This window comes from Symsagittifera roscoffensis, chromosome 2 (genome assembly GCF_963678635.1).
Source record: "Symsagittifera roscoffensis chromosome 2, txSymRosc1.1, whole genome shotgun sequence".
Lineage (NCBI taxonomy): Eukaryota > Metazoa > Xenacoelomorpha > Acoela > Convolutidae > Symsagittifera > Symsagittifera roscoffensis.
The window spans coordinates 43,882,636-43,910,600 of NC_087063.1; the positions used below are offsets into that span (position 1 = coordinate 43,882,636).

The 27,965-nt window shown below is 38.1% G+C and overlaps 2 protein-coding genes across 3 annotated transcripts in view; both read left to right on the plus strand.

The window, feature by feature from the left end:
• Positions 1 to 27,965, plus strand: part of LOC134840539 (26S proteasome non-ATPase regulatory subunit 14-like) — a 436,784-nt gene that overhangs the window by 18,360 nt on the left and 390,459 nt on the right. The gene's annotated exons all lie outside the window — the stretch shown is intronic.
• LOC134840538 (polypeptide N-acetylgalactosaminyltransferase 13-like) lies at positions 9 to 27,941 on the plus strand. Its single transcript, XM_063856416.1, has 5 exons — positions 9 to 202; positions 12,197 to 12,543; positions 12,847 to 13,011; positions 18,612 to 18,707; positions 26,610 to 27,941. Exons 2-5 carry the CDS (start codon positions 12,201 to 12,203, stop codon positions 27,833 to 27,835), a joined length of 1,830 nt encoding a protein of 609 aa, XP_063712486.1. The 5' UTR covers positions 9 to 202; positions 12,197 to 12,200; the 3' UTR covers positions 27,836 to 27,941.

Below are 27,965 nucleotides of genomic sequence, written 5' to 3' on the forward strand. Positions count from 1 at the left end.
CAGTGATCAATTGCTTTTTCAAGTGTGCGCATATGGTTTTGTTTGAGACCAACAAATCAAATCATTTTACTTAATCATGTCGTTACACAAAATAATGCAAAATAGACCTGCTTTCGCAGTTTGAATTGGAACCATCTTTTTGGTTTTTTGTTCTATTAAGTTGATTTCCACACAGAAAAAAATTCTGTAAATTTGTTTGCAGGTGAGTCTTAATAATCTATTTTTTCTAATCAGAACTCTTAATCAAAACTCCAAATACAACCAAAACCAAAATATTCTGGGCTTTGCTGGTCTCCGTTATTTTAAAATTCCGAAGCCAAACTGTGCACTGGATAGGCGTACAAGTTTGTTTGTATAGGTTTCTGGAATCCAGAGACAAAGTCTTTGAACATTTTAAATTTTGTCGGAACAATAAAAAAACGAAACAACAACAAAAAAAAATATTCCGTTACCTTCGTCACGAAGTCGGAACAACAAAGAGAGCTTCCTTAAGGAATTGTTGCAGATTCCGCTTACAATTCACAAAACACAAACCCGCAGTGGAGTTTAATCGATGATAATCGATTTTAATGGATTTTTTATAGACAAAAATGTTAAATAAAATAGTCGATTATAGAAGCCAGTTTTGTTTCTCAACATAAATCCCTGAAAATCGATTTTTTTTCATAAAAATCTATCAAGATCGATTGTTTTCTGCAGACATTGTCAACTCAGCTTGTTGCACTTTTCCACAAAACTATGACGAGCCAAAGAAAAAGAAATATTTTGAACTAAATATTAAATAAACTGAAACAAAAAAATGAAGGCGGCAATTCACAAAATCATGTTTTTTTTCTGGCAGTTTTTTTCTTGTTGCATTCCTGTTTTAACCCAACCCCACTCCCCCCCCCCCCCCCAGTTTACGGTTCCCCTTGCCTTGTTTTTTTTTATTGTTTTACCATTGATCGGGGCGCGGGCTTTTCAACATAAACTCCACCGTTTTACCTCACCCCCATTTTTGCCCCCTCTAATATTTTTAACCCCCTTCGCTATCCGTTGGGGGAGGGGGTAAAATGGGGAAAGGGGAACTGGGGGACTCGGGAGGAGAACTAGAGTGTAGAGTGGGGCTTAGAGAAGTTGGTGGAGTTTATCCATCCCTCCCCCCGTTCAACCAATCCCCCTTCATACAACAAATAAATATCCCCCGTTCAACCCTTGGACTCCCCTCTTATTTGAACGTGAGGGGGGTAGTAGGCAAATAGTGTTAGTAAAAGTAAGCTAATGTTAATTTTTTCCCATGGCGATGGTGCAAATCAATGAAATACTACAAATAAAATTTTAAAATGTCAAATTGAAAAATGAGTTATGACCGAAGTGGTTTACTCATAGAGTAATTTCGGATAGGGTACACCGTCTGCTCGTCACGCTATCTTATTTTCGGCCGGATAGATTCGTGCAACTTCTTAGTCTAAAACCGATCCTAATCTTACTCTTATATCTACTAGTCTCAGGGTGTTTAACTAGTCTCTGCTAGGCTCAATAGATCTAGAGTATACTGGCTTATTGCGGCAGCTGAAGTTCTCTTGGAGAGGCAACTAATCTCTAAGTTAAATTCATATCTCTCTGGTGCTGAAATTACAAGTAGTTTCAGCACTTACAAATAAGTGGGTTGTTAGTTAGATGGATTATGATTGGTTAATATTAAATATTTTACAGGGGTAAAATATCCAATTTATCCAATAATAAAATGTAGTTTAGATCAGGTTCCAAAAAGTTGAAAACTTAAAAATGAAAAATATTGTGAAAAGTGAATCTTGATGAAACGTAAAAAGTAGCAACTGCAATGAACAGTAATTGAGATAACTTTGAACACAATAGCGAATTAACTCAAACAAAATAATTCTGAAAAAATGATTATTATTGATTATCATCGATTATAATGGATTATATTGATATGAAAAGTATTGGGATTTTGGTTCATTTTTAATCACTTTTAGTCAATTATATTTCAAATTTGTTGAGACTGAAACTGAAACTATAACATAGTCAATTTTTATCCATGAAACTACAGTGCGGGTCACGCAATATATTTACATTTTTCTATTTCAAAATTGTTTTATGTGTTATAATACCTAAATGAGCCATGTCACGATTTAGAGTATGAAAACTTTAAAAACTAGAATTATAAAAAGTATTAATTTCAGCATAAAAATTTCGGTTTTTTCCCATTATAGATCCAATTTTCACAAGTAATTTCTCTGTTCTCCTTGTCCGATTGTTTGGAATTTTGTCGACCTTTTTTTAAGTCGATCAAATTGATTTTCTGAGCTCTCCCAAATCACCAAAAAGACCCTATTTCGACTAAATTTCCTGCACCGCAGGCAAAATTTTGAAAAACAGGTTAAAAAAGGCAATTTTCATCATTTTGTTTTACCGTGTTACTTCGCGAGTCTTGTCATATCTAAGGTCAAAATGTTAGTGATTTGTTATTATTTATCCTAGTTAGAATATTCAAAAGCTTTTCAATAATTTTTCTTTTTTGCTAAGAGTTGGCGACTTCGATCGAAGCCGCTATTGGCAAAAACTGAGTGGTATACGTTTGTAAGGCTCTCGTTACCAACGCATTGCATGATCCCAGCTATCAGGATGAACTTTCCGAGGAATTTCTCACAGGTTGGTCAAACCGGTGTGCGCATATTGTTGGAGAGGGGGGGGGGGGGTTGTCGGTTAGTTGTTTGAATTGATTGCGTTAGTGATCATAACTTATTCTTTTTTCTATCATTTGAAATGTCGTGTGTTTTATACATTAGTAATTTCATTATAATCTCCACAAGTTTTTTGCATTAGGATCAAGTGGTTTAATTTTACTTTCATGTGAAGAAGAATGCCTGATCAAGGATTCCCGAGAGAAGTAGCGATTTGTGGGAGTTTTATATATTTTAGTTTCTATGGTTACGAACCATTCGGAAAAACTTTATACAAACGTCGTTATTCTTATAGAAGTAATGCAAAAATGCAGACTGTTAAAGCATTTCTTAATTGTGCCGGGCCAAAAGGTGAAACTGCTTTATTGGTTCTTTAAGCATTTTTAAATTGAAATGCTATGGTATCGAAAATTTCATTAATTAAGTCGTTGTAAGGTGTATTGCATTTGTTTGTGGAAAAGTGATACAAATAGGCTAAAATAAACAGATTCAAATTAGTTGAAAATAAGTGTTCGGTATATTGAGTTACAGTTCCTAAGTTCCCGGGTTGACCTCCATTGACCGAAAATGCAGACCATACACTTCCATGAACCATGTCTATGAAAAAAGGCTAATCAAACTCAAATCATATTGAATTATATCAAACTCAAACTTTTTTTCCTTATATTTTTTGAGTAAAACATCAATATTCATGTCGTTTACAATGCATTGTAGATGCAGGACCATTAAACCGTTGGTGTTTCTAGTTTAAAGTCACCAGCATGTTTGTCAATTGTATTTGGTTACGAACACAACCCAAAAAATTTGTGAAGTAAAATTTATAAATAAGCACTCTTTTGGTTTATGGTTAGATGCTACTCATACATTTTCATATCTGATAAATCACTAATCATAGACGTTTCATGCATTTTTCAGTACTTATGGAATTGCAAGAAAAGTGTATGGTTAGTATTTTTCCATATATGAAATTTGTATGATTAGCATTTTCGGTCAACCCGTGAAGTGAGTCAATGGGGAACGCTGGTAAATGTGTGAGGTAGGTGAATGATGGAAAGGGGTTAAAAAGTCAGTTACGTGAACCAAGAAACTGAAAAGCTTCTAAGAAAATCAGAAAAAAAACGTAAAACAAAATATTTTTCTCTCATATTTGCTGAAAGTAAGTTTCATTTCATCAACGGCAAAGTTCAAGCTTTGAGCATAGTGAAATTTAATTGAAAAATTTAGATTTCATGAGCAAACGTTGCAATCTGGATTATATTTCAGAAATATATCAGATATATGTCAGAAAATCATATAACGGAGGCAATGACTGTGTTCTTTCAAAAATTATGACAGCGGTGATGACTCTCAATAAATTAGTTATATCTCATGATATGGGTTTGCTTTATTGCAAGCGGAACTCTAGTTTTGCTTTTAATGCTATTATCTTGTGGATAGAGTAACGTGAAAAAGAATTAGAATAAATGTTTTTTTTTTAAAAAAAAGATTCAAACGCCATTGTTTTAGTAAAATTTCCAAACATATTGTATACTTGCGAGTGCTATATGAAAAAGATAGCCCGCACTGGTATTTCATCGATGATACTCTATTATATTAGGTTTTGAAGGACAAAAATATTGAACAGTTAAAAAATTAGGATAAAACCGTTGATTGGTCAAGACTGTTAACTTAAACTAAGACTAGTTTAAGACTTGTTGATTTAAGACCCCTACTGTTTCATTAGTAGGCTTTTATCTAAGACTAGATTAAAAGACTATAGAGTAACTAAACTAAGCTAAGAGTTAAAGAAAAAAGGTTGAATTAAGATTTAGTTACACAGAAAAGGTTCGTATCAATAAAGATCAATGATCGATTTCCAGATCCACCAAAAGCCGTTGCGCTTTTTGCAGGTATTTAAATTAGCATGGTAGTGACAACACTAAGTATAACTTAATGGTTAAACTGTCAACGATAAGATATCACATTTGACATTCCCCGCGAAAATTTGGCTAAAAGATATACTTTTCAGCACTCAAAAATGTTCAATCTCAGGGAGGGGCTAGCGGGTACAACTGGCAGGAAATACCCCACGTTAGCGCCCGATGGGTAAAATGTTAGTTTGACCGTGTTAATTATATATACTGCACTGCAAAGGCTCAAAGATGATAACTAAAGCGACTAATGATTAGTACGCTAAGATAAATCAGCAACATATAGTACACCAGTCTGGCCGAAGGTTTTAATTTTCGACGCAAAATGATTTTACAACGGTACTAAAATATCGTGCCGAGAGCAGTAAAGAATCTAACGAAAAGGTTACTGGAGTAAACGTTTTTCGAGAGTTTGAGTTTTGAATGTATATAGACGATAATCTCCGAGTGGGATCTATGAAGCATCCCGGTTTGCGGCTCGGTTGACTGTCCACCTCCTCAGTTCGTCGAGCATCATTGGTCGGCCTAATAATTCTATCGCAGGAATGATTGAAGGGGTATTAAGCCAGTCTGGATCAAATACGATTGGTGTCGTCGTTGCCTCTATTGATTCGGAGGGTAAACGCGATGGGTGAAATTGAGACGTGTGGACCTCAGGGCTGAATTGAACCTTCGTTGGCGAAGCAATTGGGGAGAGTGAAAGGGAAGGCTTTATATAGCTCGACTGTTCGGATCCTCTTTCCGATAGATTGACAATCGATGTGTGCCATGGTGAAGAGGTTGACGGAGAGGTTGGCTGTACTACGTCAATTTGGTGGCTTTCCAGTTCTGTAGTGATCGCTTCAATCGTTGAGCAATATGGGGGGGGGGGGGGTGCGGACTCGATAAGTGATTTTTCGTCTGGCCTCTCGTCGGATTTGTCTACTAGACTGGTAAACTCTCTCTCCCCCAGCATCGTCGGAGGTTGTCTAGATCGCATGGGTCTAGTGTTGTGGCGCGCATGTGTATCGGGCAGGTTTTTGGAAAGTGGAGATTTCACTGGCGACGAGGCCTTCCTTTTAGCCCTGCTGTCAATTTAATTCGGGTCTTAGTGGAGATCGGATCCTTGGTTTGGTTTCCCATATCCGCCATTGTGTCCGGTTCAGCATTCTTTTCGAGTAGTTTCTCTTCGGTATTTTTCTGGTAATTAAGTATTTCCTGGTTACTTGTTTCAACTTCTTTTTACTGTCCAGGAAGATAAGCGGCGGGTTAAATGCGGGACTGCACTATTATCTCCTGAGTCTAGGTCGATCAGTGGGATCTCGGCCTTTTCTACCTTAGGTTCAGTCTGTTTCAGGATCTCAACTTAAAGGTCCGTTTGATCTTGTGATGGATGTTCTGGTTGGATTTCGAGATCGGTTAGAGTTTTTATCTTTGAGTCTTTTAGCTGGATTAGGTCACTGGCATCATCGTCTGATAATGTTTCAACTGGAGTTTTTGTCGTTCTGCTTGCCGTAGTACTAATCCTTGGGCAGTCGGGTTTACCCGGCGGGCTTGACTCATGGTCACTTTCGAGGCCAATGGGGAATCTCAACCGTTTTCGTTGTTCTTCTTCCTCCCTCAGGAGCATCTCTCTTGAGCTGTTCATAACAGCATTCCGCCTTGCGATATCTAGCTCCTCGAATTTGGCCTGAAGATTTCTTTTCTTCTGAGTCGCCTTAGAGTTTTTGAAACCGACATTTCTCTGGGGTTTTATGATCTTCCTCGGTCCCTTGGTTGCGTAAAATTTCACGAGTTGGTCTCTTTTTCTCGGGCTAGCCTTCTTCGGGAAAGGTTGTTTTTTAATAGCTAAATCAGATTTACGTATTAATTTCCCATTTCTTAGTGTAAGTGTATGGTCTGACTCACTTACTATTTCCTTCCTAAGTTCATTATAAAACGGTTCGCTCTTCAATCTATCCTGAACTTTTCTATAGATAGTGGTCTTACCCGGCGGGTTATTCAGCACGGGATTTTTGACGCCTAGAGCATCTCTCTTTTCGGCGCGGGAGAGAACCTTTACAGGAGAGCCAGCGCTAGTAGGGACGTATCTCACTGCATTAGAAATATCATCTGACGAAGATGAGTTCTCGTCTAGATCTCCATTTTCAATATCGTCGGGAAAGTCCCAGTCGTGTCTTCTTTCCCGACTCATGAGTTTTCGGCCTTTATCTATGCATAACAAGGTTTTGTTCCAATCTAGGTTATTTGAGGATGGTGATTTGACTAAATTATGCCAGATAGCGTTTGGGGATCTACCAAAGTGTGCTTCGAAAGGGGAGCAGTTTAGCGACTGTTGCGTTACGGTTCTTAGGCATTTAATAATCTTCAGTAGGGCTGATTCTAGCGACGGTTTTGGGTATTCTTGCGCCATGACTAAGAGCCTTTCTTTAATGGTTCTAATCAATCGTTCGACCAGCCCTGTAGCTCTATGATCGCCCACTTGGCTAAATATGACATTGATGTTATGCTCCTGACAAATTTCTCTAACATCCTTAGAGATAAAGCCTGACCCTTGATCCGTTCTAATAGTTCTAGGTATCCCATGTAGAACTATGTATTTGTTCAGAAAACTTGTGATTGATTTAGCCGATGTGCTGGATGTTATTTGAACCGATGGAACTTTAGAAAATCGGTCAACGCATACCAATATATATATTTTTGTTCCCCGTGTTAATGGTAACGGACAGATGAAGTATAGTTTCATTTTTTGGTTTGGTTCTTCGACCGTTGGGAGTTTTCCGAGATTATTATGGTTATTGATAGGTTTCAAATTTTTACCTGCTTTAACGCACTCGATGCAGTTTTCGCCATGGACTTGAATCTCGCGATAAATTTTTGGCCACCATATGTATTGAGTTGCCAGACTTTTCATCGCGAACTTGCCTGGGTGGGCATTATGTAGTCTATGAAGCATTGTCGATCTCAAACATGTCGGGATAACTAATCGGTCGTCAAAATAAAGACATCCTCCGCTGACATGTACATTATTAATATATGATTTATAATAATTTCCCAATTGTGTAATATCTTGTTTACGGTCTTCCTCAATTGCTTTAATGATTTTTCCAACACCAGGTCTTGTTTAGATAATAAAGACATAAATTTTGAATCGAATATTTCAGGCCACGAGAATGGAAATGTTTTCAATTTAGCTGACTTCGAGCTTTTTTCTTTACAAGTTGTTCTTTCCGAGGGATTGCCCGATGGGTTACTAGTACTTGGTGTTGGAGTATTAGTGTTTTCAATGTTGGGATGTTCAAGTTGTTCAGTTAGTTCGAGTTGTTCGGCCATATCTTTCAGAGTTTTATAGTTAGTTGAAAAATCGATAATTTTGCAAGATGGATCGCAGACTTCCATTCGTGAATGTAAATTTTGGCACACTGTAAATGTAAGTGTTCAAAAATAGCTTGGAAAGTTTCAGCGTCATTCACAATTCGTTTCTCACGTTCTATTTCTTGACTGGTCAAATGATCTATCGACTGGCCGATCGTATTGCACTGTGTGACGTCATGCGCTAAGACTTGTTGAGAAAATTTATTTTTTATTTGCGGCCAAGAATATCTAGGCATCAAGTGATCGAAACCTAGGAGAGTACTAATTTGGTTTACCAAAAAGATAACGAAATTCTCGTCGTCGAGCGAAACTGGTACGGGTTCACTTGATGGGTGTCGGGATAAATAATCGACAAATCCTATGTCCTTGCCCGGTAAATGTCCGACGGTAAAGTCGAAAGGTAATAAATTGTCCGCCCAACAGGTGAGGCGCGATTGAGCCGTTTTTTGTATTTGTCGTCTTTTAGCGCTCCAATTAAAGCTTTGTGATCCGTTAAGATGAAGAATTGTTTGCCTACTAGGTACTTTTTGAAATGATCTAATGCCCACACTAGACCCAGCAATTCGAGTTCATTGGTACTATATTTTCACTCGGCTACGTTCAAGAATCTGCTAGCGAACGCTACGGTTTTCCAAATTCCCCGATAGTCTTGTTCGACGGACGCGCCCAGTCTTAAATGTGATGCGTCGCATTTCACTCTGGTATTCAGGTTTACGTCAAAATTGTTGTTGGTTACCGTGTTGCATATTTCTTTTTTAGTTTTTTCAAACGCCTCGGCGTGCACCGTAGATCAATTAAATGGTTTATTCTTCTGCATAAGTTCTCTAAACGGTGCTGATAAGGACGCTAAATTTGGTATGAACTTGTTGAACTGGTTAATCGATCCCATTAGTGATCTTATATCTTTGATACAATTTGATTCTTTTAGATTTCTGATTGCGTCAGATTTATGTATTAGTGGCTTCGTCCCTTCCGCATCGATTTTGAATCCCAGCCATTCTATTTTATGAGTCAAAAACGTGCATTTTTCAAATTTAATGGCCAATCCTTCTTCGTCTAGTGTTTTTTAAACGTTTATAACTAGTTTTCGGTGTTCGTCCTTGCTACCCACGGTAGCAATTAAGATATCGTCAATATAACAATGAGTATTTGGTAATTTTTCCGTCATACGGTCCATTATGCGTTGGAATTCGTTTTTAAACGATAGGAACCTGTCACGTCTCCCCCCACGATATTGAAGTTACATTGGTTGCTTGCTTTTTTGGATAGTGGTATTTGACTATAAGCATACTTTAGGTCGATTGATGAGAATCAAATTTTACTTTCGTCGTGTCCACTAATTGTTACTGCTACGTTATCGATTGGTTCAAATAGGTTCGGAATTTGATATCTATTGCGAAATATCTATTTGTTTAGTAATTTTGAGTTTAACGCTAATTTAATCGATCCGTCCCTTTTAGCTGTAATTACAATAGGGGAAATAAACCAATCTTCAGAGCATCTGGACAATTTTTCAATGTGACCATCTCTTAATAGTTGGTCGATGCATAATTTCACCTTTGGGAGAAGATGGATCGGAATGTGTTTCCCCTTAACCTGTATTGGTTTTATCGGTTCGTTGAAGTAGGTGTTAACAATAAAATTTTTTGATCTACCGGATCTTTTTATAAGGTCAGAAAATTGACTTGATATGTATGCTTTAAACTCACTTTGTAATGGTGTGTCTTGGTCCTGGTCTGGTTTTCTGTCCGATGCGATTTGTTAGTTGAAATTTCTCTGACGATTTTTCCCAGTCGTGTTGATTGTCACTCGATGTGATATTCCGAAAACACTCTAGTCCTCGTCTCGTAGGTTCGACTCGTTTGACTGCGCCATGTTAAAAAATTAGGATAAAACCGTTGATTGGTCAAGACTGTTAACTTAAACTAAGACTAGTTTAAGACTTGTTGATTTAAGATCCCTACTGTTTCGTTAGTAGGCTTTTATCTAAGACTAGATTAAAAGACTATAGAGTAATTAAACTAAGCTAAAAGTTAAAGTAAAACGGTTGAATTAAGAATTAGTTACACAGAATCGGTTCGTATCAATAAAGATCAATGATCGATATCCAGATCCACCAAAAACCGTTGCGCTTTTGGCAGGTATTTAAATTAGCATGGTCGTGACAACACTAAGTATAACTTAAAGGTTAAACTGTCAACGATAAGATATCACATTTGACTTTCCCCGCGAAAATTTGGCTAAAACATAACTAGCCCGCACTGGTGTTTCATCGATGATATTCTATTATATTAGGTTTTGAATGACAAAAATATTGAACCACGTAATTATAATTGCCAGTTTTAAAGCCTAAATTCATTTTTAGTGGATTTTAATTGATTTTTTTTATTACAATCAATCCATTATAACCCATTTTTTGTCCTAATAATCGTTTTTTTTTAAACAAAAAATAATGAAAATGATTTCTTTTTTCACAGAAATCCAATTGATTTAAAAAGAAAGCTAGAAAGCTAGAAAACGAAAAACGATGAAAAAACCAAGATAAATTTTCAACTAAATTTTGAACAACATGAAACAAAAGAAACGAAGCCAATCCATAAAAACATGTTTTTTTCTGGCTGTTTTTTTCTTGTGGCACTTCTTTACCTCCCCCATCCCTCCCTACTCCTCAATTTTTTTTACCATTGAACGGTGGCTACACAATGTAAAATCTATCTCTGTACCTTCCCCCCCCCCGCTCCCAAACTTTTTACCATTGAACCATTGTCACTCAACGTAAACTCCGCCCTATTCAGGGGCGGATCTAGGATTTTCTCGAGAGGGGGGGGGGCGGATTTTCAAAAATTTTGTGGACCGTTTTTTTTAGGTCGACCAAATTGCCTGAAGCACTAAAAAGTCCTTGTTTTGGTCAAAATTTGGCTCTTTTTCCTCCCTCCCCCCCCCCCCCTCCCCCCACCTCACACAAGCTTCAATATATTAGTGTAACGAGTGGTTTTACGAGGTTGAGTATGAAAACCAAATATGTTTGTCGTGGCCTTATTAGTCTGTATGTAAATTTTCATAACAATCGGACTATGTGGTCAACAAATTTACACGTAAAAAATTGCAGGTGGGGGGAAAAGGAAAAAGAGCCCAAAATTTTTGCGCTGCAGGCAATTTGAAAAAAAAAAATAGGCCAAAAAAAGGCAATTTTAGGTATCTTTTTAAAAACTTTGACCAAAAAATTGCGTTTTTTTGGCGCCCCCTCCCCCACCTCGAAATTATTATATATTGGCGTCTTTAGGAAATTTTTAGGGTCCGTCACCAAAAAGGGATATTTCAAAATAGTTTAAAAAAATGCGAGTCTGCATGGGGTCGAATCCCTGAGGGGGGGGGGGGGGGGGGGCGTCCGCAGCTCCCCCTAAATCTGCCCCTGACCATAATTACCCCCAATTCAACCCTTCTAACATTTTTAACTGTCCCCACCACTCACCTTCAGTCGACTGTGGGTGAGAATTTTCGCTGGGTAAACTGGTGAGGTGGTGGGGTAAAGGGGGAGGGGAGTAAACTGGGGATGGGTGCCTAGAAGAATGATTGGAGTTTACGTTGAGTCAACCATCCTCCCCTCGTTCAACCATCCCCATTCCCCCTTCAACCATTAATAGCCCCCTGAACAATTTTCAACCATTCAACCCCCTTCACTTGAACGTGAGGGGCAGTGGAAGAATGTCGTTAGTCTATTTCAAAAAAAGCGAGATTCATTGAGTTAGAAAGTTTCTGAAATCGAGGTATAATTATTGTTGTTGTTTGAAACAAACAATTTTTTTCGGTTCATTTGATAAATTAAAAGTTCATCAACTCTGTTAAGGTATTAGTATTCAAATGTCAAAGCACATGCTATGAAAAAGCCGAAGAGGTGCTCCGAAAGTGGCAAAAATATTTGCGACTTAGGTTGGAAAAAAAAAGAAAGTTAGTACTAGTACACTCGCTTCGCAAGTGTAACGAAACGTAAAACGTAGCAACTCCACTAAACAGGAAATGAGATAACGTCACAAAATTTTTACAAAATTCATTTTGTAACCTCTGAACAAAATCTATTATAATCGATTATAGTCGATTAAAATGGATTCGATTGATATAAAAAATTTTGGGATTATAAGTCATTTTTAATCGATTATAAACGATTATAATTGATTGGTCGCGTAATGAAAAGTTTTCACCATCGGTGGAAAGTTTCTTTTAAATAAATTTCAATTAAGCGTGTTTTAGCCCGATGTATGCGCTTCGCGTATTTCGTATGCTGTTGCCACGGAGACGTGTTTTTTGTACTTGGCTAATCACAGCAGCTATAATTTATGCTGGCTATTTTCATCTTCATACGCCAAAAGAGAAACAATCCAAAGACATCTCTCATCAACGCCGTTATAATCACAATGTTGATGTCGACCAGGGGAGGAACAAGAACGACGCAGATGAAAGAACGGCGCGTTTGGACTATAAGGGGGTGAACATGTTGGTCACGGAGGGGGAGTCGTCGGTGTTTCCTAATCAGTGGAAAGAGGGCATCAAAGATCCATTTTATAACTTGACAATGGCTGGCAGCGACAACAGTCCCGGTGAGTCATCAAATCATTGCACAATTTTTCTCGCAAATTGTCGTCCATAAAATTATATGCGTGTTTTCCAGTCAAAACCGATATCCATTAAATCAAAACTGACCATAATTGACAAAATGAACTTCCCAATAGTAAAGATTTGCTTAGAATATAAGATTGTTTGAATTTGAACATATAAAATACCTTTTTTGAAATGATAACATTTCTCATATAATGGCTGAACAGTTTTCTCATTTTTATATTTCCTTCTTAAATGTCAACTATTACTTTTGGCGAGTAAATTTGTTTTGATTGACTCTTCAGGCCAAGATGGAGCGGCAGTTGTGCACATTGGGGCTGAGAAGGAGGAGGCGGAGAGGAGGTTCAAGGAGAACAACTTCGACATAGTGGCCAGCGACAGGATACCCCTCAACAGACGAGTGAGGGACTTCAGACACCAAGACTGCAACAACCTCACCTACGACACAGGTACAGACAAAACAATCACCCCAATGCCTCACTCCAAACTCCGACCATGATGGCATAACAATTAGTAGCACAGAGGCTTAGCGCTAATTGCGGTACAATGCAAAAAAGCCGCTCAGAAAAATTCGATAACGTCAAAAAACTCGATAATGTCAAAAAGCTTAATCTATCAAAATGAATAAAACTAGCTAGTTTTGAAAAAATAATGACTAGACCATAAAGTTTGAAATAAGCATCAGAAGAAACTTGTCAAGTGGCAACAAAGTCGAAAATACCTGAGCAGAAAACTTATGAGCCAAAAAAGTAATTCAGTGTTTTTAAGTCACCCTCTCCATCAATAAAACACACTCAGACGCACATAAAACTTTCTGCAAACGCTAGCATGTTCAAAATGTGTCTGTTGCAGTATTTTAACAGAGGGGACAGATGAATCTTGTGAACAATTTTTTTCTAGGTGAAAAAAAATCTATTACGCGGTTGAGTCGCACTTGCTTGAGTCCGTGCTGTTCCAACTAAGCTGCCAGAAAAAAGGCAGACAAATGAAAGGCCTGCATTTATTTTTTTGAGCGAAAAATTATGGTTCGCACAAAAGAGCAACCTCTGGTAGGATTTTTACCCTGGAATATTGTCCTCGCAGGCACGTATGTAACCTCTGCGCCATATATATGTATACAAAAGACGTTGAAACGATTATAAATAAAGCTATTATAACATTGAGCGGTTCTGATAGAATTTGAAATCCTTTTCCATTGTGGCAATTTAGTGCGAGAAAAATGACCCGAACAAACAAAGCCAATGACCTTTTTTGCAAACATTTTGTCGCATTTGCAGTTACTGGCATAAATTAATGTAATGTACACAATATTCGTACTTCGCACCACTTGCGATAGAAAAATGAATGACCGTGATTAAATCAAAACAAAAGAAAAATCAAAAACCTAAATGAACCTTCAAAAATCATTTTTGTCACAACACTTTATGAAAATTGCAAAAAAACAAAAGATCTGGAACAAAATTAGCTGCACTATTAAAAATTTTGAAAGGAAGCTTTTGGAAAATAGAAAAAAAAACGAACTATTGAAAAAATTTTCTGTGGGAACTAAGCCGGCAAAAATAAACAAGTCCTGACTGCAATCTCGGGCTTTGACGCAACTTCGAAGAAAGCTGAATTTTCAAAAACAAATGTCTAAAGGGAACTAAGCTGACAACAATAAGCAGACAGACGATAATCCGAAAAATTGAAAGTTCAAGTTTGCAAAAAAAAACAGGACCTTGCCTAATGTAAACCACATTTTTTGTTGTCTCAAGCAGATGAGTTACCTCTACGTCAGATAGTTGAACGAATTTGAATTTTTAACTAGCGGACAGAAAAACGAAGCCAGTAAGTCCAAAAAATTGTGACTAGATTCGTGTTCTATTAGCGGAAAAAAGATCCAGAAACACAATTGGAGGAGATTAATGAAAGATAAAAAAACAAGGGGCAACCGAGCCGACAAAGCTTGAAAAAATTTCCGAATAACCAAAAATACAATTGTTAACATGAAAAACTTTAAATTATAAATTCTTGTCTTGGAACTTCAGCATTTTCTTTGATCCGGAACGAAACATAACACTTAGGCTTCTCTTGAAACGACCCTAAAATAAATCCCTGAGCCGATACATAGAAGCCGAAGTTAATGAAGTTGAAAAGAATGTTTAGCGGAATAAAATTTAATAAGCACTAAAAGCAACTACATTGAAAACTGCGCGCAACAATTCAGCTTTAGGAGGTGCAACTAAGCCGACATAACATAAGCAGACAAACAATAGGCCGACATTTTTGCAAAAGGATTATTTCCAGTTTGAGAAACATTCCTGGTCAGATTCGAGCCAACAATTTTTGGCGTCCCAGGCGTACCCTTCGCCTCCAGGATACATGCTGGAGACGCATAAAAATTTGACTTTGCAATGAACCAAGATACACGTGATTCTGTTAAACAAGTTGCTAACCCGAAAAAAAACTATATTCTGATTTGATAACGCTTGCTAATAGCAAGCAAAATCACAGCCCCTTTGGACTGTTAAAAACGAGTTTTTTTGCGGCTAAATTCTCGACTTCCTTTGAAATTGGTTTATATCCAAAAAAAATTAACATATTTCATGTTTATTTAGTAATTAGATGCAATTACATAGACTATTGAGATGCATTCAGGGCTGCTTTTTTATGTTGCTAGCTAAAGTGATCAAATAACGCAAAGAAGATGAAGTTTTTCTGCTCGGGGGTGTTTCCTTTTTCTTAAGACAAATTGTAATTTTGTAACAAACCACATATGATCGGAATTTTTATAATCTGATGATATAAAAATTCCGCTCATATGTGGTTTGTTACAAAATTACAATTTGTCTTAAGAAAAAGGAAACGCCCCCGAGCAGAAAAACTTCATCTTCTTTGCGTCATTTGATCGGGTATTGACGCCCTCAGCTCAAATTTAAGAAAGTATTTCAGAAGTGATCGGGAGAAAATTTTCATTTTTGCCATTTGTCAAATTGGGAAATTAACGCGCAATGTCTCTCGTCGATTAAAGCATAAACGACTGTTTGGGGAAAAGTAATTAAGACAACATAAAAAAAGCGAAGAAATTGCAAACCTCAACTTGAATACCTCACTTGAACACTTTGTTTCCGACAGATATTACTTCAATTCAAACATCTTTTGCAAGTTCTGTTTCAAACGGATTTTGCGGGTCCCCGGATCACATACCTATCAATTTTGTATCATTTTGCGTGTGGTTTTGGAGCGGTTACACAAGGTAATTTTTGAACACCAAAAAATCGGAATATTCTAAATATTCATCATATCAATAATCAGTGAGTAAAAAAATGATGCAAAATTTGCCGGTGGGAGCACAAGAAGAACTTTTTGCTTAGGAAATTTCTTGGCTATCTTCAAAATTTTCAAACACAATTTCAGAGGTTCCCAAAATACGAAATAAAATTGATTTGTGGAAAAAATTTCTAGCACCGCAGCCATTTTGATAAAAAACCAGCTTTTTTACCTTTGAAGGAACTTTTTCTTCTAGTTCAGAGTCGTTTTAAGCTTTTTTGACGCACGCTCTTTTCTTTCAAAATTAGTTATTGTTGGGAGGTGATGTCTGGGAAAAGTATTTTGGAAGAGCTCAAAAAATGAGATTGTTCGACCTAAAACATGTCGAAAAATTTTTCTGAAATTTTCTTCTCGCAGATATTGCAAAAATCTTGAATCAGCAACCTTGATTTTCAAATTACAACACTTGCCTCCATTTTACGTCAGGAAAAGAAGTTCTGTTTTTTCTACTTGATTTTTGTTCCGACCATGGAAAATGGAGAGGAACTTCGGATTCGGGTGTGTTTTAGTTTTTTACACGCAAAATCAAGTACTACAAAAAAATCGTCGAACAGGGTTGAGTGATATATCAAATTAAAGCCCTTTTAGTCGTGATTCGAACGACATATAAAAATTTGGGAACAGTTTTCACAGTGTCAAGAAAAACCGGTTTAAAATTTATGATTTTTGGTCTAATTTCCAGCTAATTAGTAAGATACTTGGTAATTGCAATAGCTTATTTAAGCTTAATTTAAACCGCTAAAACTTAGTTATACTCAAGTAAAGGTAGTTAGCACAATTTTGGGAATCAAAACTTGAAAATTCAAAAATTTCCGCACAATTTTTTTTTTCGTTTTTCCAGTCATTTTTCTTCAAAAACTGTTTTCCAATCGAATTTATTTACTATGACTCTCAAATATGCCTAAAGTCTATTTTTTTTGTTCAGATTTTTTTATCACAACATGCAGAAAAAAACTACACCAATTGAAAAAACATTTATTTATTTTCTTAAGATTGTGGTCGAAACATTCTGTGCTACTTGCACAGTAACCGGCTATCCTTGTTCTTGTCTAAATTTGTCTGCTTTGTCTTCATCTAATTTTCCTTTTGTCCAATTTCACATTTTCCGGCTATAAAATCCCAATCAGAAACAAATCTAACATAAAACAAGGATAGCCGTTTACTGTGCAAGTAGCATAGAATGTTCCGACCAAAATCTTAACAAAAAATATACCTAATTTTTTTTCAAATTAGCAAATTTTTCTGCCAGGTGGGATAAAATGATCTGGCGTAAAGCTAAAACTTAGACATAATCGACAGTTATAGTAATATACGCAAATTGTACAATTTTTTTTAGTAGAAAACTAACTAAACAAACAAAAAAAAAACAAAAAAAAACCATTGAAACATTTTTAAAACAAATTCGCAAAAAATTTTTCGAATTTTTAAAAAAAGGTTTTGGTTCCCTGATGGCGCCAAAAACTAGTTTTGCTCGCTGAAAGCTAAGTTTTTAGGGCTTAAACTAAGCATAAATCAGCTGTTGTAAACCTCGCTCGCTTCATTCGCTCGAAATTGAAATAAAATCAAAAGTTTGAAGCCAAACTTTCTCGATACTGAAAAAACTTTTTGAAATTTTTTAAAATCGTTCAAATCAAGACTGAACGGGCTTTAATTTGGTACATCATTCGACTCATTTTGATGATTATTTGTGCTACCTGATTTTGCATGAAACAAAAAAGAAAAAGAACAGAAAAAAAAACATCCGAATACAAAGTTCCTCCACATTTATCAGATGGTGGAAACAAAAAGACAAGCTATTGGGTTTTACAATTATGTTACAAGACGCTAAATGCATTTATTTACAATATTTTTTTTTTTAATTTCATCATTTTTCAAAAATCTTTTAGTAAAGTTACATCAAAAACTATTTCAATACGAGGCCAAACTGTGCACTGGATAGGCGCACAATTTTGTGTCTGTATGTTTCTGGATTCCAGAGACAAGTATTAAAACATGTTCCAAAATGTAAAGAGACTCCACTTACACAAAATCAGTGGATTCCGCGTACAAATACCTGTAACGTACACTTTGTCAGCACTATGATTTTGTTGCGGATTCCACAACGATCGAGCAAAGGTAGTTGTTCTGGATTCCGCAAATGTTAGCGGATTCCGCAAATAAAAAGCGGAATCCGCAAATTTATGCGGATTCCGCTTACAATTTGCGGAATTCACTTACAATTTACGGATTTTGCTTACAATTTGCGGATTCCGCTTACAATTTGCGGACTCCGCTACATCTAAGTTTACTATACACATATATGATTATCTGATCATGGATTCCACAAACTGGTTCCGGATGTCACACAATTTATAGCGGATTCTGCAAATTTGCCTGTTTTGAAGCAATTTTGAGCAATACAGTGTTTCAGTTATTTGTCCCTGGAATCTAAAACAGTAGAGAAGATCAAAGGAAAATAGCAATGTTTCGGATTCCGCGACAACTCAGATTTTTGCCTGTTGCGGAGTCTGCTTACAGTTCACGAAATGCACAGTTTGGCCTCGTAATGCTCGTAAACTTTAATGTGTAGTCGGAACATTCAGGGCTTCGACAGGGCAAAAAAGTTTAAAATAATCTAACGCAAATCCAAGAATAGCTTGTGTCTGTCAGTGAAATATTTGATATGCTCACTTCGCTCATGATCAACCCTCAAAACAAAAATTTTAAAAACTGATATAGTCGATGCTACATCTCTGTTTAGATCTTCCCTCTACTTCGATAATAGTCATCTTCTACAATGAGGCTCCGTCTGTTCTCCTCCGAACTGTCACCAGCCTCCTCAACAGAACTCCGCACAGTTAGACTTTCATTCATTTTCACAGCACAAATCATCGCCAAGAACTCATGTATAAGATAGAAAAAACGCAAAACAATTGAATGAAAACACTTCACTGGAAAATTGAAGAAAAATTGACCATGGCAACCGAAAGTCGCGATAGAAGCGTTAAAACTCTATTTGCCATCACGCCTACATCACTTTTTTTAGATTACGCGATGTCCCTACTAGCCCAAAAAACTTTTAGCGGCGTTTGAAACGGCAATATATGCTAATTTGGAGACTCGAGAGCGTTCCAAAAAAGCTATTTTTGGTCAAAATATTCAAACTCAGAGGCTTCGCACCACTGATAGATCGCAAACAAAACATGACGAGTAAGCAGAAAGAAAATCGGATAAAAATAAAAACCGCTGAGTTTCAAAATTGTTTGCAAAAAACTAGATGATCTATCAATTTTTTCATACGTTTGTGTCTGTGGTACTGCGGTTGCAGTAACCTTGAGTGACAACATAGCTATTACTGCAGTTGCAGTAAACGTATTTATTGATGTTATGTAATTAAGCTATTGATTTTATAACGTATGTGTGGTCAAGGCCAACTGTGGTGTTTAGAAGTTTATTTATTATTAAATCAAGGCGCCATACGCATGTATGGAGTAAGCCAGCTAAATCTGAGCTACGATCAAAACAAGAAAAGAAAAGAACCTGAATTCAGCTCTTAGATTATCCGTGTTTTACTTATACAAGAACAACTGAGTTTTGGGGTTATCACATGGCGCAGTCAGCAAGATTTCTGTCTCAAGACAACAGGACTGACATGGTAATCCCGGTGTTCTGGACCACGGCAAATTCCGATCCTCTGTAAAATTTCAAAGTGTGGCTTGATCAGTTCCTAATGGCCGTGACAGTAAAGGAAAACGTAAATCCGGAGATAATGTTGGAAGACCCAAAACCTGAAATAGAGGAACCAGAACCGAGACCGAAGACACCTCGTACAGGTGAGGATGCGAACGCTGTAACAGTTCGCGAGACACGGGATAGATTGATGCGAGATCGTGTAACAGAAGAAAATTCCGAAAGAAGAGAAAGCGGACCGAAAGTAGATCATAACATCTTGTATAACGAAGTGCAAAAGCGTTTAGTGTCAGGGTTATTTCTTGCTTTGGGGACTGAGGGAAAAAACTGGTTGTAAAGAAAAATCCACACGAGGAATTTTCGAAGCTGGAATTTAAAGAAATGGTAAGATTGGCCAAAGCCACATCCGAAAAATCCCAAAGCGTTACTTACGAACGTTACAAATTATTCAATAGATCGCAGGAAACGGGTGAATCTCTGGAGGTGTTCAATGCGGCGTTAACTGCGCAGGCAGCGAAGTCCGCAGTGGATACTTTGGAAAATGAATTAGTAAGAGACTTTCCCGCTCTACAAGACACCCTCACGTTTGAAACATTACCTCCAGACGAAATACTGAAAAGAGCGTTGAAGTTTGACTAAAGTAAACAAACTACACAATCGTTTCAGAAATCAAATATGAAAACTGCATCAACAAAATCCGGATCATAAATTAAAACTAAAAAAGAACCAATATTGGCAGTAAGAAACAGAGGTCAAACGAAAAAACGATATAATCGAGACAGGTTTAAAAGACAACCTGAAGTGAGAACAACTGCAAGTATAATAACGACACGGAAAAGAAAGCATGCAGTCGATGTGGAAAATCATTTAGAGAAGGGCATCTTAAAAATTGTCCCGCAATGGGTAAACAATGCAAAAACTGCAAGAAATCAAACCATTTTGCACGTATGTGCAGATCGCAAGTGAATGAGATAACTGAAGTGACCGAGAGGTCGGCAAAAAAGTGTAACTTAATACAGACAATCGACTCTTGTGTCGAGTTCGAAGTAAGGTCAATCGAATCAAAAAGTAACCAAATTGAAAGTATCAACAGTTATATACAAAGACGAATGGTAAACAAACAAAATTGTGAAAAAATTTCAAATGATTAATCAGATGTTCAAAAAATTGAGATATGAGAGATCCAAAGTCAGAGCGTGTAAAGTCACTAAAAGCATTGGTGAGAGTGGATCATCAGATCATTAACATGACTGTGGATACAGGAAGCCCAATATCCTTTTTAAACTGGTCCACAGCAAAAATTATTCTGGATTCATCGGACAAAGCAAAATTTACAACAGCAGAACGTCTCAACTTGCCGGCGCAGTTCGTGGACTATAATAAAAAACAACCTATTGTACTACTTGGTGCCCTCAAGGCAACCATACGTTCGGCAGAATGAGAAGTTAATGACATTTCTAATTACTGAACGACCCACAAGATGTATCCTGGGGCTCGATTTACGAAACAAAGTGGGGAATAGCACTTCTAAAAAACCGGCCATGAAGGAAAAAACTCGATTCGATGTGTTAATGTGTGAGCAGTCGGATATCTTTTATTTTATTCGAAAAACCAAGACCTTTTGACCGTCAAGGACGATCGATACATCACGTGGTTAACACAAAATTTAAGTACCCTTGTGTTCCATTCAGCAGAAAGGAGAAAGGTAGACAAATACCAATACATGTGCACGAAAAAGTTGAAAAAGAGATTAAAAAGTTGCTGTCGGATGGGCACATTCAAAAGTTAGACAAATGCACAAGTGACTGTTTCATAGGTCCCATTGTCATTACGGTAAAAAACGATGATTCAATTAAATTGGTTCTAGATGCGAAACAAATCAACAGACAACTATTCAAGAATAAGTACCAGATGCCGAAGGTAGCGGAGTTACTCGATGGAGTAAGCCAAACTGTGACTGCAAAAGCAGTAGGTACCTTATACTTCACAGTTCTTGAATTAAATTATGCATACAGTCAACTGAAACTAACGACGGAAACTGCTAAACAATGCAACTTCAACATAGTGCGGGGCAGGCGACCGGTACGTATCGTTTTCTTATTGGACTCTATGGTTTGGCTGATATGCCAGCCGAATTTCAAAAGGCAATGGATCGCACCCTGAATCATTCAAAGAACACGTTTTGTTTTTTGGATGACATATTGATAGTTTCGAAGGGATCGCAGACTGAACACGAGAAATTAATCACGGACTTATTAGTGAAATTAGACAAAGAAAACCTATCAAGTGCGAATTTTTTAAGACTGAAGTCAATTGGCTCGGGACACAAGTTATCCGAAAGCGGAGTTACGCCCAAACTTACAAAAACGAAAGCCATATTGATTTTAGAACATCTGAAATCACTTAAGCAACGTAGGTCTTTTTTAGGGAGTATAAACAATCTTTCGAAGTTTATACCCAACGCCGCTACTCTTACGGATAAACTACGACCGCTGTTACGAGAGGAAAATGAAAAAAGGATTTGAAAAACATAAAACTACCGGTAAAAAAGTTTGAATGGGGGGAGAATCACTCAGAAGTTTTTGAGTAAGCCAAAAACGCAGTTGCCAATATCGCAAAATTAAACTATAATGACCCCTTAAAACAAACACGGGTGAAATGTGACGCGAGTCACCGTGGGTTGGGGGCATCGTTGGATTAACAAACGTTGGGGGGCATCGTTGGATTGGGAGGGGGATTGGATTTCAATCTCGTTCGCTTCAAGGTATTTGAATAGTCAGGAAAAAATATTCCACGAATGAACTGGAACTGCTGGCAGTTGTTTGGTCAGTGGATCGCTCTAAACATTATTTACTAGGGAAGGATTTTGTGAAAGTAACTGATCACATAGCACTAACATCTGCCTTAGAAGGAAATCGTTCGAATAAAACAGATCAATCGAGACTGACACGTTGGGTAGATAGAATATTACCATGCCAGTTTAAAATAGTACATATTCCTGGAAAAGATATGGGTATTGTTGATTATCTATCAAGAGAACCGACCGGCGAGCCATGGCCGGAATCAGTGTTAGACGAAAAATTCGTGGTTACTTCAGTTGAATGTTTTCATAAAGCAGTAGGCTCAACGATATGTTTTATGTTTTATGCCTACGTTTTATGCCTACTGTTTGTTTTCAGAAGATAACGGAGGAAGAAGTAACCGAAACAACACTCCACAGGACGAGGCGAATAAGAAGGGGAGCGTTGGATAAATCTGGATCGGGCAGCCTAGAGGAAGATAACACGATGGATAGAGCAGTAATGTGGAATCATGACGCTGCGGAGACAAAAAATTTGCTTTCATTGTGGGATCTTGTGAGCCAGAATAGAGAGTATACAGAGCATATTCAAGAACTAGAGGCGGTAACCCAAATGTTTCCCAACAGCCCTAAAACCAGAAGTAATAGATCGGAGTCACTAGCGAAAACGATAATAAAGGTGGACCTAGCAGGAGAGGACAACGATTGCAGCCCTGAAGTGAGTGTCGTGCAAAAGGCAACAAGAACTAAACGAAATTCTCGAAAGGAGGAGAAAACAGAAGAGATACTGGGAAACGTGGGTATGTTCAGCTTGGCCAAACTATTTGACGAAACTTTGCTGTCGGGGCTAATTTCAGAAGATGTATGGATGCACCGCCTAAGTAGAGCCATCGAGAGAAACAATCGGGCAGGTTTTGAGTTGATGTACACAAACCTTTTATGGAACCAACTTTCCGTCGTCGATGATTATATTTTGGTGGACAATCGCCTTGCAGTGCCAGGACAACTTCGACCGGCGGTGTTGAATAGAATCCATCGGGGTCATCCAGGACAAGAGGCAACGCTCCACGTATCCAATTACTTATGGTGGCCTCATATGCATAAGGACATTGTCAATTTAGCGGAAGAGTGCAGGGAGTGTAAAAGATACGGTAAGAATGCAAAATATATAATCCCGAAAAATTCTTCGAAACCTCTTCCACTGCTATCGCAGCCAGGACAAGACGTTCAGCTGGATTATGCTGGTCCCCTAGAAGATTATAAAGGAACAAAATCTATCTGCTAGTAGCAATCGACAGATACTCTAGGTTTCCTTCGATCAAGATTACGAAATCGACGGGGGATTAATCTTCAATAAAATTTTTACGCTATTACATCGACACTCATGGAATACCTGAATTGATAAAAAACAGACCAATTTTTTGGGTTTCAGGGGAAGGCGATGAAAAAATTTTGCCTGGATAAAAATATTGAACAAAATTTTTGTCCGTTGGGTGACCATCGGGCGTGTGGCTTAATCGAACGAACAATTCAAACATAAAAGCGAAGATTAGGAGTCATGTTGCTTGATGAAAATCAATCAAACTCTGTATTGGTACAATCATTCGGGATATGCGTTGGACTAAACAAAAAACAATTCAGCAGTCGCCATTGGAAGCACATTTAGGCAGGCTGCCAAAAACTGAATTTAAAATTTTACGCGATAAGTTCTTTCAGAATTTTGACTTATTAGATAAGCAGCATCTGGAGAGGTAAGCGCTGACCGCGAACCAGCTGAAGAGGCGGATAGACCAATCTCGGTACTCTTTAAAAATTGTAAGAAAAGGACAATGAAGCAGGGAACGTAGTCCGCTGTTCAAGCAGCAAACCAGAACGGCACAAGACAGGGACCGAGCAAGAACACTTAAGGCGTTACTTGAGGCAAACGCAAAGTGGAATGCCGAACGTCGCAGGCTGGCAGGTCAAGATTTGCACCAACTTGTTGACGATACAAGCGCAATTGACCCAGAACTAAGGAAAGAGCCGTTGTATTCATGGGAACGCGGGTTTGTCGAAGATAAACCCACGGTTTCAGTGAAAAGCCATCACAATCTACTACGCCGGGACAAGCACCGGAAAAGTGGGGCGGCGTTGACTAATCCTCTAAAAAAAGGTTGTAACAGCGGAAACACCAACGACTGTAACAACAGCTTCGGGTTCGTTATATAGGAAGAATGATTTAGCAAAGGCGGCAATTCCGCTGAAAGGGCTACCCAATTCGGAAGGAAAAGAGGGTCAAAGAGGAAAGCTGAAAAGCCCCTTGAGGAGCCGAGAAGTAAACACCAGAAAAAAGATATAGAGCCGGCGTTAGAAACTGAGTCGGAGGAAGAGTCACGAATTCAGTTGGATGAGCAAGCAAAGGAACTTCCCCAAAACAGTGACACAGTGGTCATATCCAAGGAAACCCCTATAGGAGGCAGACTAAATTTGGCACTTAGGAGAGCTAAGCCAAACCAAAGAGGCCCAGCGTCGGTGGGACCGAAATCGCAGGAGCAGATTGCGATGAAGCTCAAGGGGAAGAAACCAATTCAGGAGAAGAAAACAGCTGCAGCAGCAGTAGAGAAACAACTATTGCCGAGATCATCTGATCCGGTGGATACACAAGAGCCTTCAAGTAGTTCGTGGTCACCGAGAAAAACATCAAAAACCATACGGATAAATAGAGATAATTCACCGATCACAATCTTGAACGCGTTTCAAAAGCAGGACATGGCCCCAGAAGAGTGGGACGAGTTGGCGGACCAAGTTTTAACAAGGGGAATGCAAAAATCAGCGGAGGAAACTTTGAACGCAAAAGATTCGATGTCTGAAGAACATGTGACGGGTGCCACAGGTCTCCTCCCCCAGGGTTCTCTGACGAATCAATGGTGGACTAGCAGACGGGAACAATGGTTCGACGCAGTAAAAGCGCAAACAAAAATCAGGGACCAAAGCGGTTTGGAACTCTAATAAAGCATTCAGTCAAGGAAATCAGCACAGACGAGGATATCGCTGATCTCAATGAACTAGCGTTGGATGCGAATTAAGCAGGAACTAGCAAATCTGAAAACGGACTCAAGCCAACCATCGGAGACAAGACTGGGTCTTTTGGAGCGTCACCTATTCCGGAGAAATTTCGGGTATCCAGCACTCGAACATTCAGACTATGGAATGCTAAGTGGAAAGTACTACTCAATCTGACACGTTACACTGATATTTATTTCTGCACCAACCGCTACACAAACTGAGTCGAAAAGTCCTTGATGATATTATTATAAAATTTTATAGGTATTAATAAAAATTTTGTTGGTCCTCAGGTGAATGTGGTACTGCGGTTGCAGTAACCTTGAGTGACAACATAGTTATTACTGCAGTTGCAGTAAACGTATTATTGATATTATATAATTATGCTATTGATTTTATTACGTATGTGTGGTCAAGGCCAACGGTGGTGTTTAGAAGTTTATTTATTATCAATTAAGTGCGCCATACGCATGTATGGAGTAAGCCAGCTAAGTTTGAGCTACGATCAAAACAAGAAAAGAAAAGAACCTGAATTCAGCTCTCAGAATATCTGTGTTTTACTTATACAAAAACAACTGAAATTTGGGGTTATCACACTGTCGAACGAAATTCGCTTTGAGGAGAACATGCTACAAAAACTTGTATAATCATCCAAAATGATCATTTGGGTAGACTTCTATCGGGTCGTGAAAAATTGTTGTTCAGAAAACATTTAGCACGTTTTTTTAACAATTTTGCTGGCGCCACGGTTGTCTGGCAAAAAGGGAATAGTTTGGTGTTCAAAAAGAGCTCGGAAAATCCATTCAATTAAGCTAAAATAAGTCAAATGATTCGCAATTTTTTTGTTGAAATCTACCTGTTTACAAATTCCTGAATCCGAGGAAATTCGTAATACATAGACGAAAGCTAGTATCAAAAATCACAAAAACTTTCATTAACTGCCAAAAAAATTTCATTAACTTTCACGATGATTTTAAACTAAGATCTGATTAATTGAATCAGAAAAATGACCCCAAAAATTGCATTTAATTCTTAACTATGAACAGAACAGCGGTTTTACGCAAAGAACTGAACAGCTTGTATATATGTCCTTTGTTTCGCGGATAATTTGTACCAAAAAACGGAAGAACTGATATGCAATTAAATGGAAACTATCTGAATCGCAGAAATAATCTTAGCTCTATAATTTTTGCTTTTTGAAAGACTTATTAGCAACTATGTTTTCAGAGTACCTGCATGAAATCATTATGGTGGACGACCACAGTGATCACTCTTACATTAAGGACACTCTTCCTTCTGCAGTCAAGTTCTTATTCCCGCCTCTGGTAAAATTAACCCGCAACAACCGACGTCTGGGACTCATCAAAGCACGCATGGCGGGAAGTGACAAGGCAACAGGGGATGTGTTGGTCTTCTTCGATTCACACGTGGAGGTGGGTCCCGGTTGGCTGGAACCTCTTCTGCACCGAATCAAGCAGGACGACAGAGTGGTTGCTCTTCCTGCTCACGATACTATTGTTAACACAGGATTTGAGTTTTCGGGGATGCAAACCAGTGACAATCAGGGTACGTTTAATTGGGGCTTACTGCAACAATGGCAATTTCTACCCGATTTCGACAGGAAATTAATCAAAACCAAAGCAGATCCAGTGAGGTCTCCGACTATGTCTGGTTGTCTCTTCTCTATTTCCAGAAGATGGTGGGAGCATTTGAGTAGATTCGACCCTGGATATGAAGTCTGGGGCGCCGAAAACCTGGAACTTTCGTTCAAAACGTGGATGTGCGGCGGACGTATGGAAATCATACCTTGTTCGCATGTTGCTCATCTGTTTCGTTCAGGTTCCCCGCACAAAGGTCACGTGGACAACTATTACGCAAGAAACCAGAAGCGACTAGCCGATGTTTGGCTAGACGAATACAAAGAGATCGTTTATTTACGACATCCGGAACTAGTCGGTCTCGATTCTGGAGATATTTCGGGGCAGGTCGCCCTACGTAAAAGACTTCAATGTCATCCATTTAAGTGGTTTTTAGAAAACGTAGTCCCTGATTTATACGTTCCATCTGTTAAAATTCAAGCAGGCGGTGGCTTGAAAACATTCAATGGTAGATGTGTTGATACCATGCAAAAGGATTCCGGCATTGCTCAGTTATACCACATGTGCCACTTTAAAAACTCACAAAACTTCCACCTTACAGAAGAAAATGAAGTCCGAGGCAGCGTCGAAATATGTCTTCAATCCGACCAGCAACACAGCCGAGTTGTCATGTCTAAATGCGATGGGAACAAAAATCAAATCTGGAGCCACGCTGGTCCAAATACGACTATCAAAGCCGATTCAATCCGCTCCTCAAATATGTGTATTACAGTTAACGGAGATAATCTTGAGTTAGCGGACTGCAATCCTGACGATATTAAGCAACTATTTTATTTTCAGTTTTATATGAAATAAAACAAAGCCAAAAATAAACATTAAGATCGCTCATTGGATGCATATACGATAACGACTTTGTGAAACTTCATTAAAATATATTATACGTATATATTAAAAGGTTAAATTGATCGCTTTCAATGAAATTCAT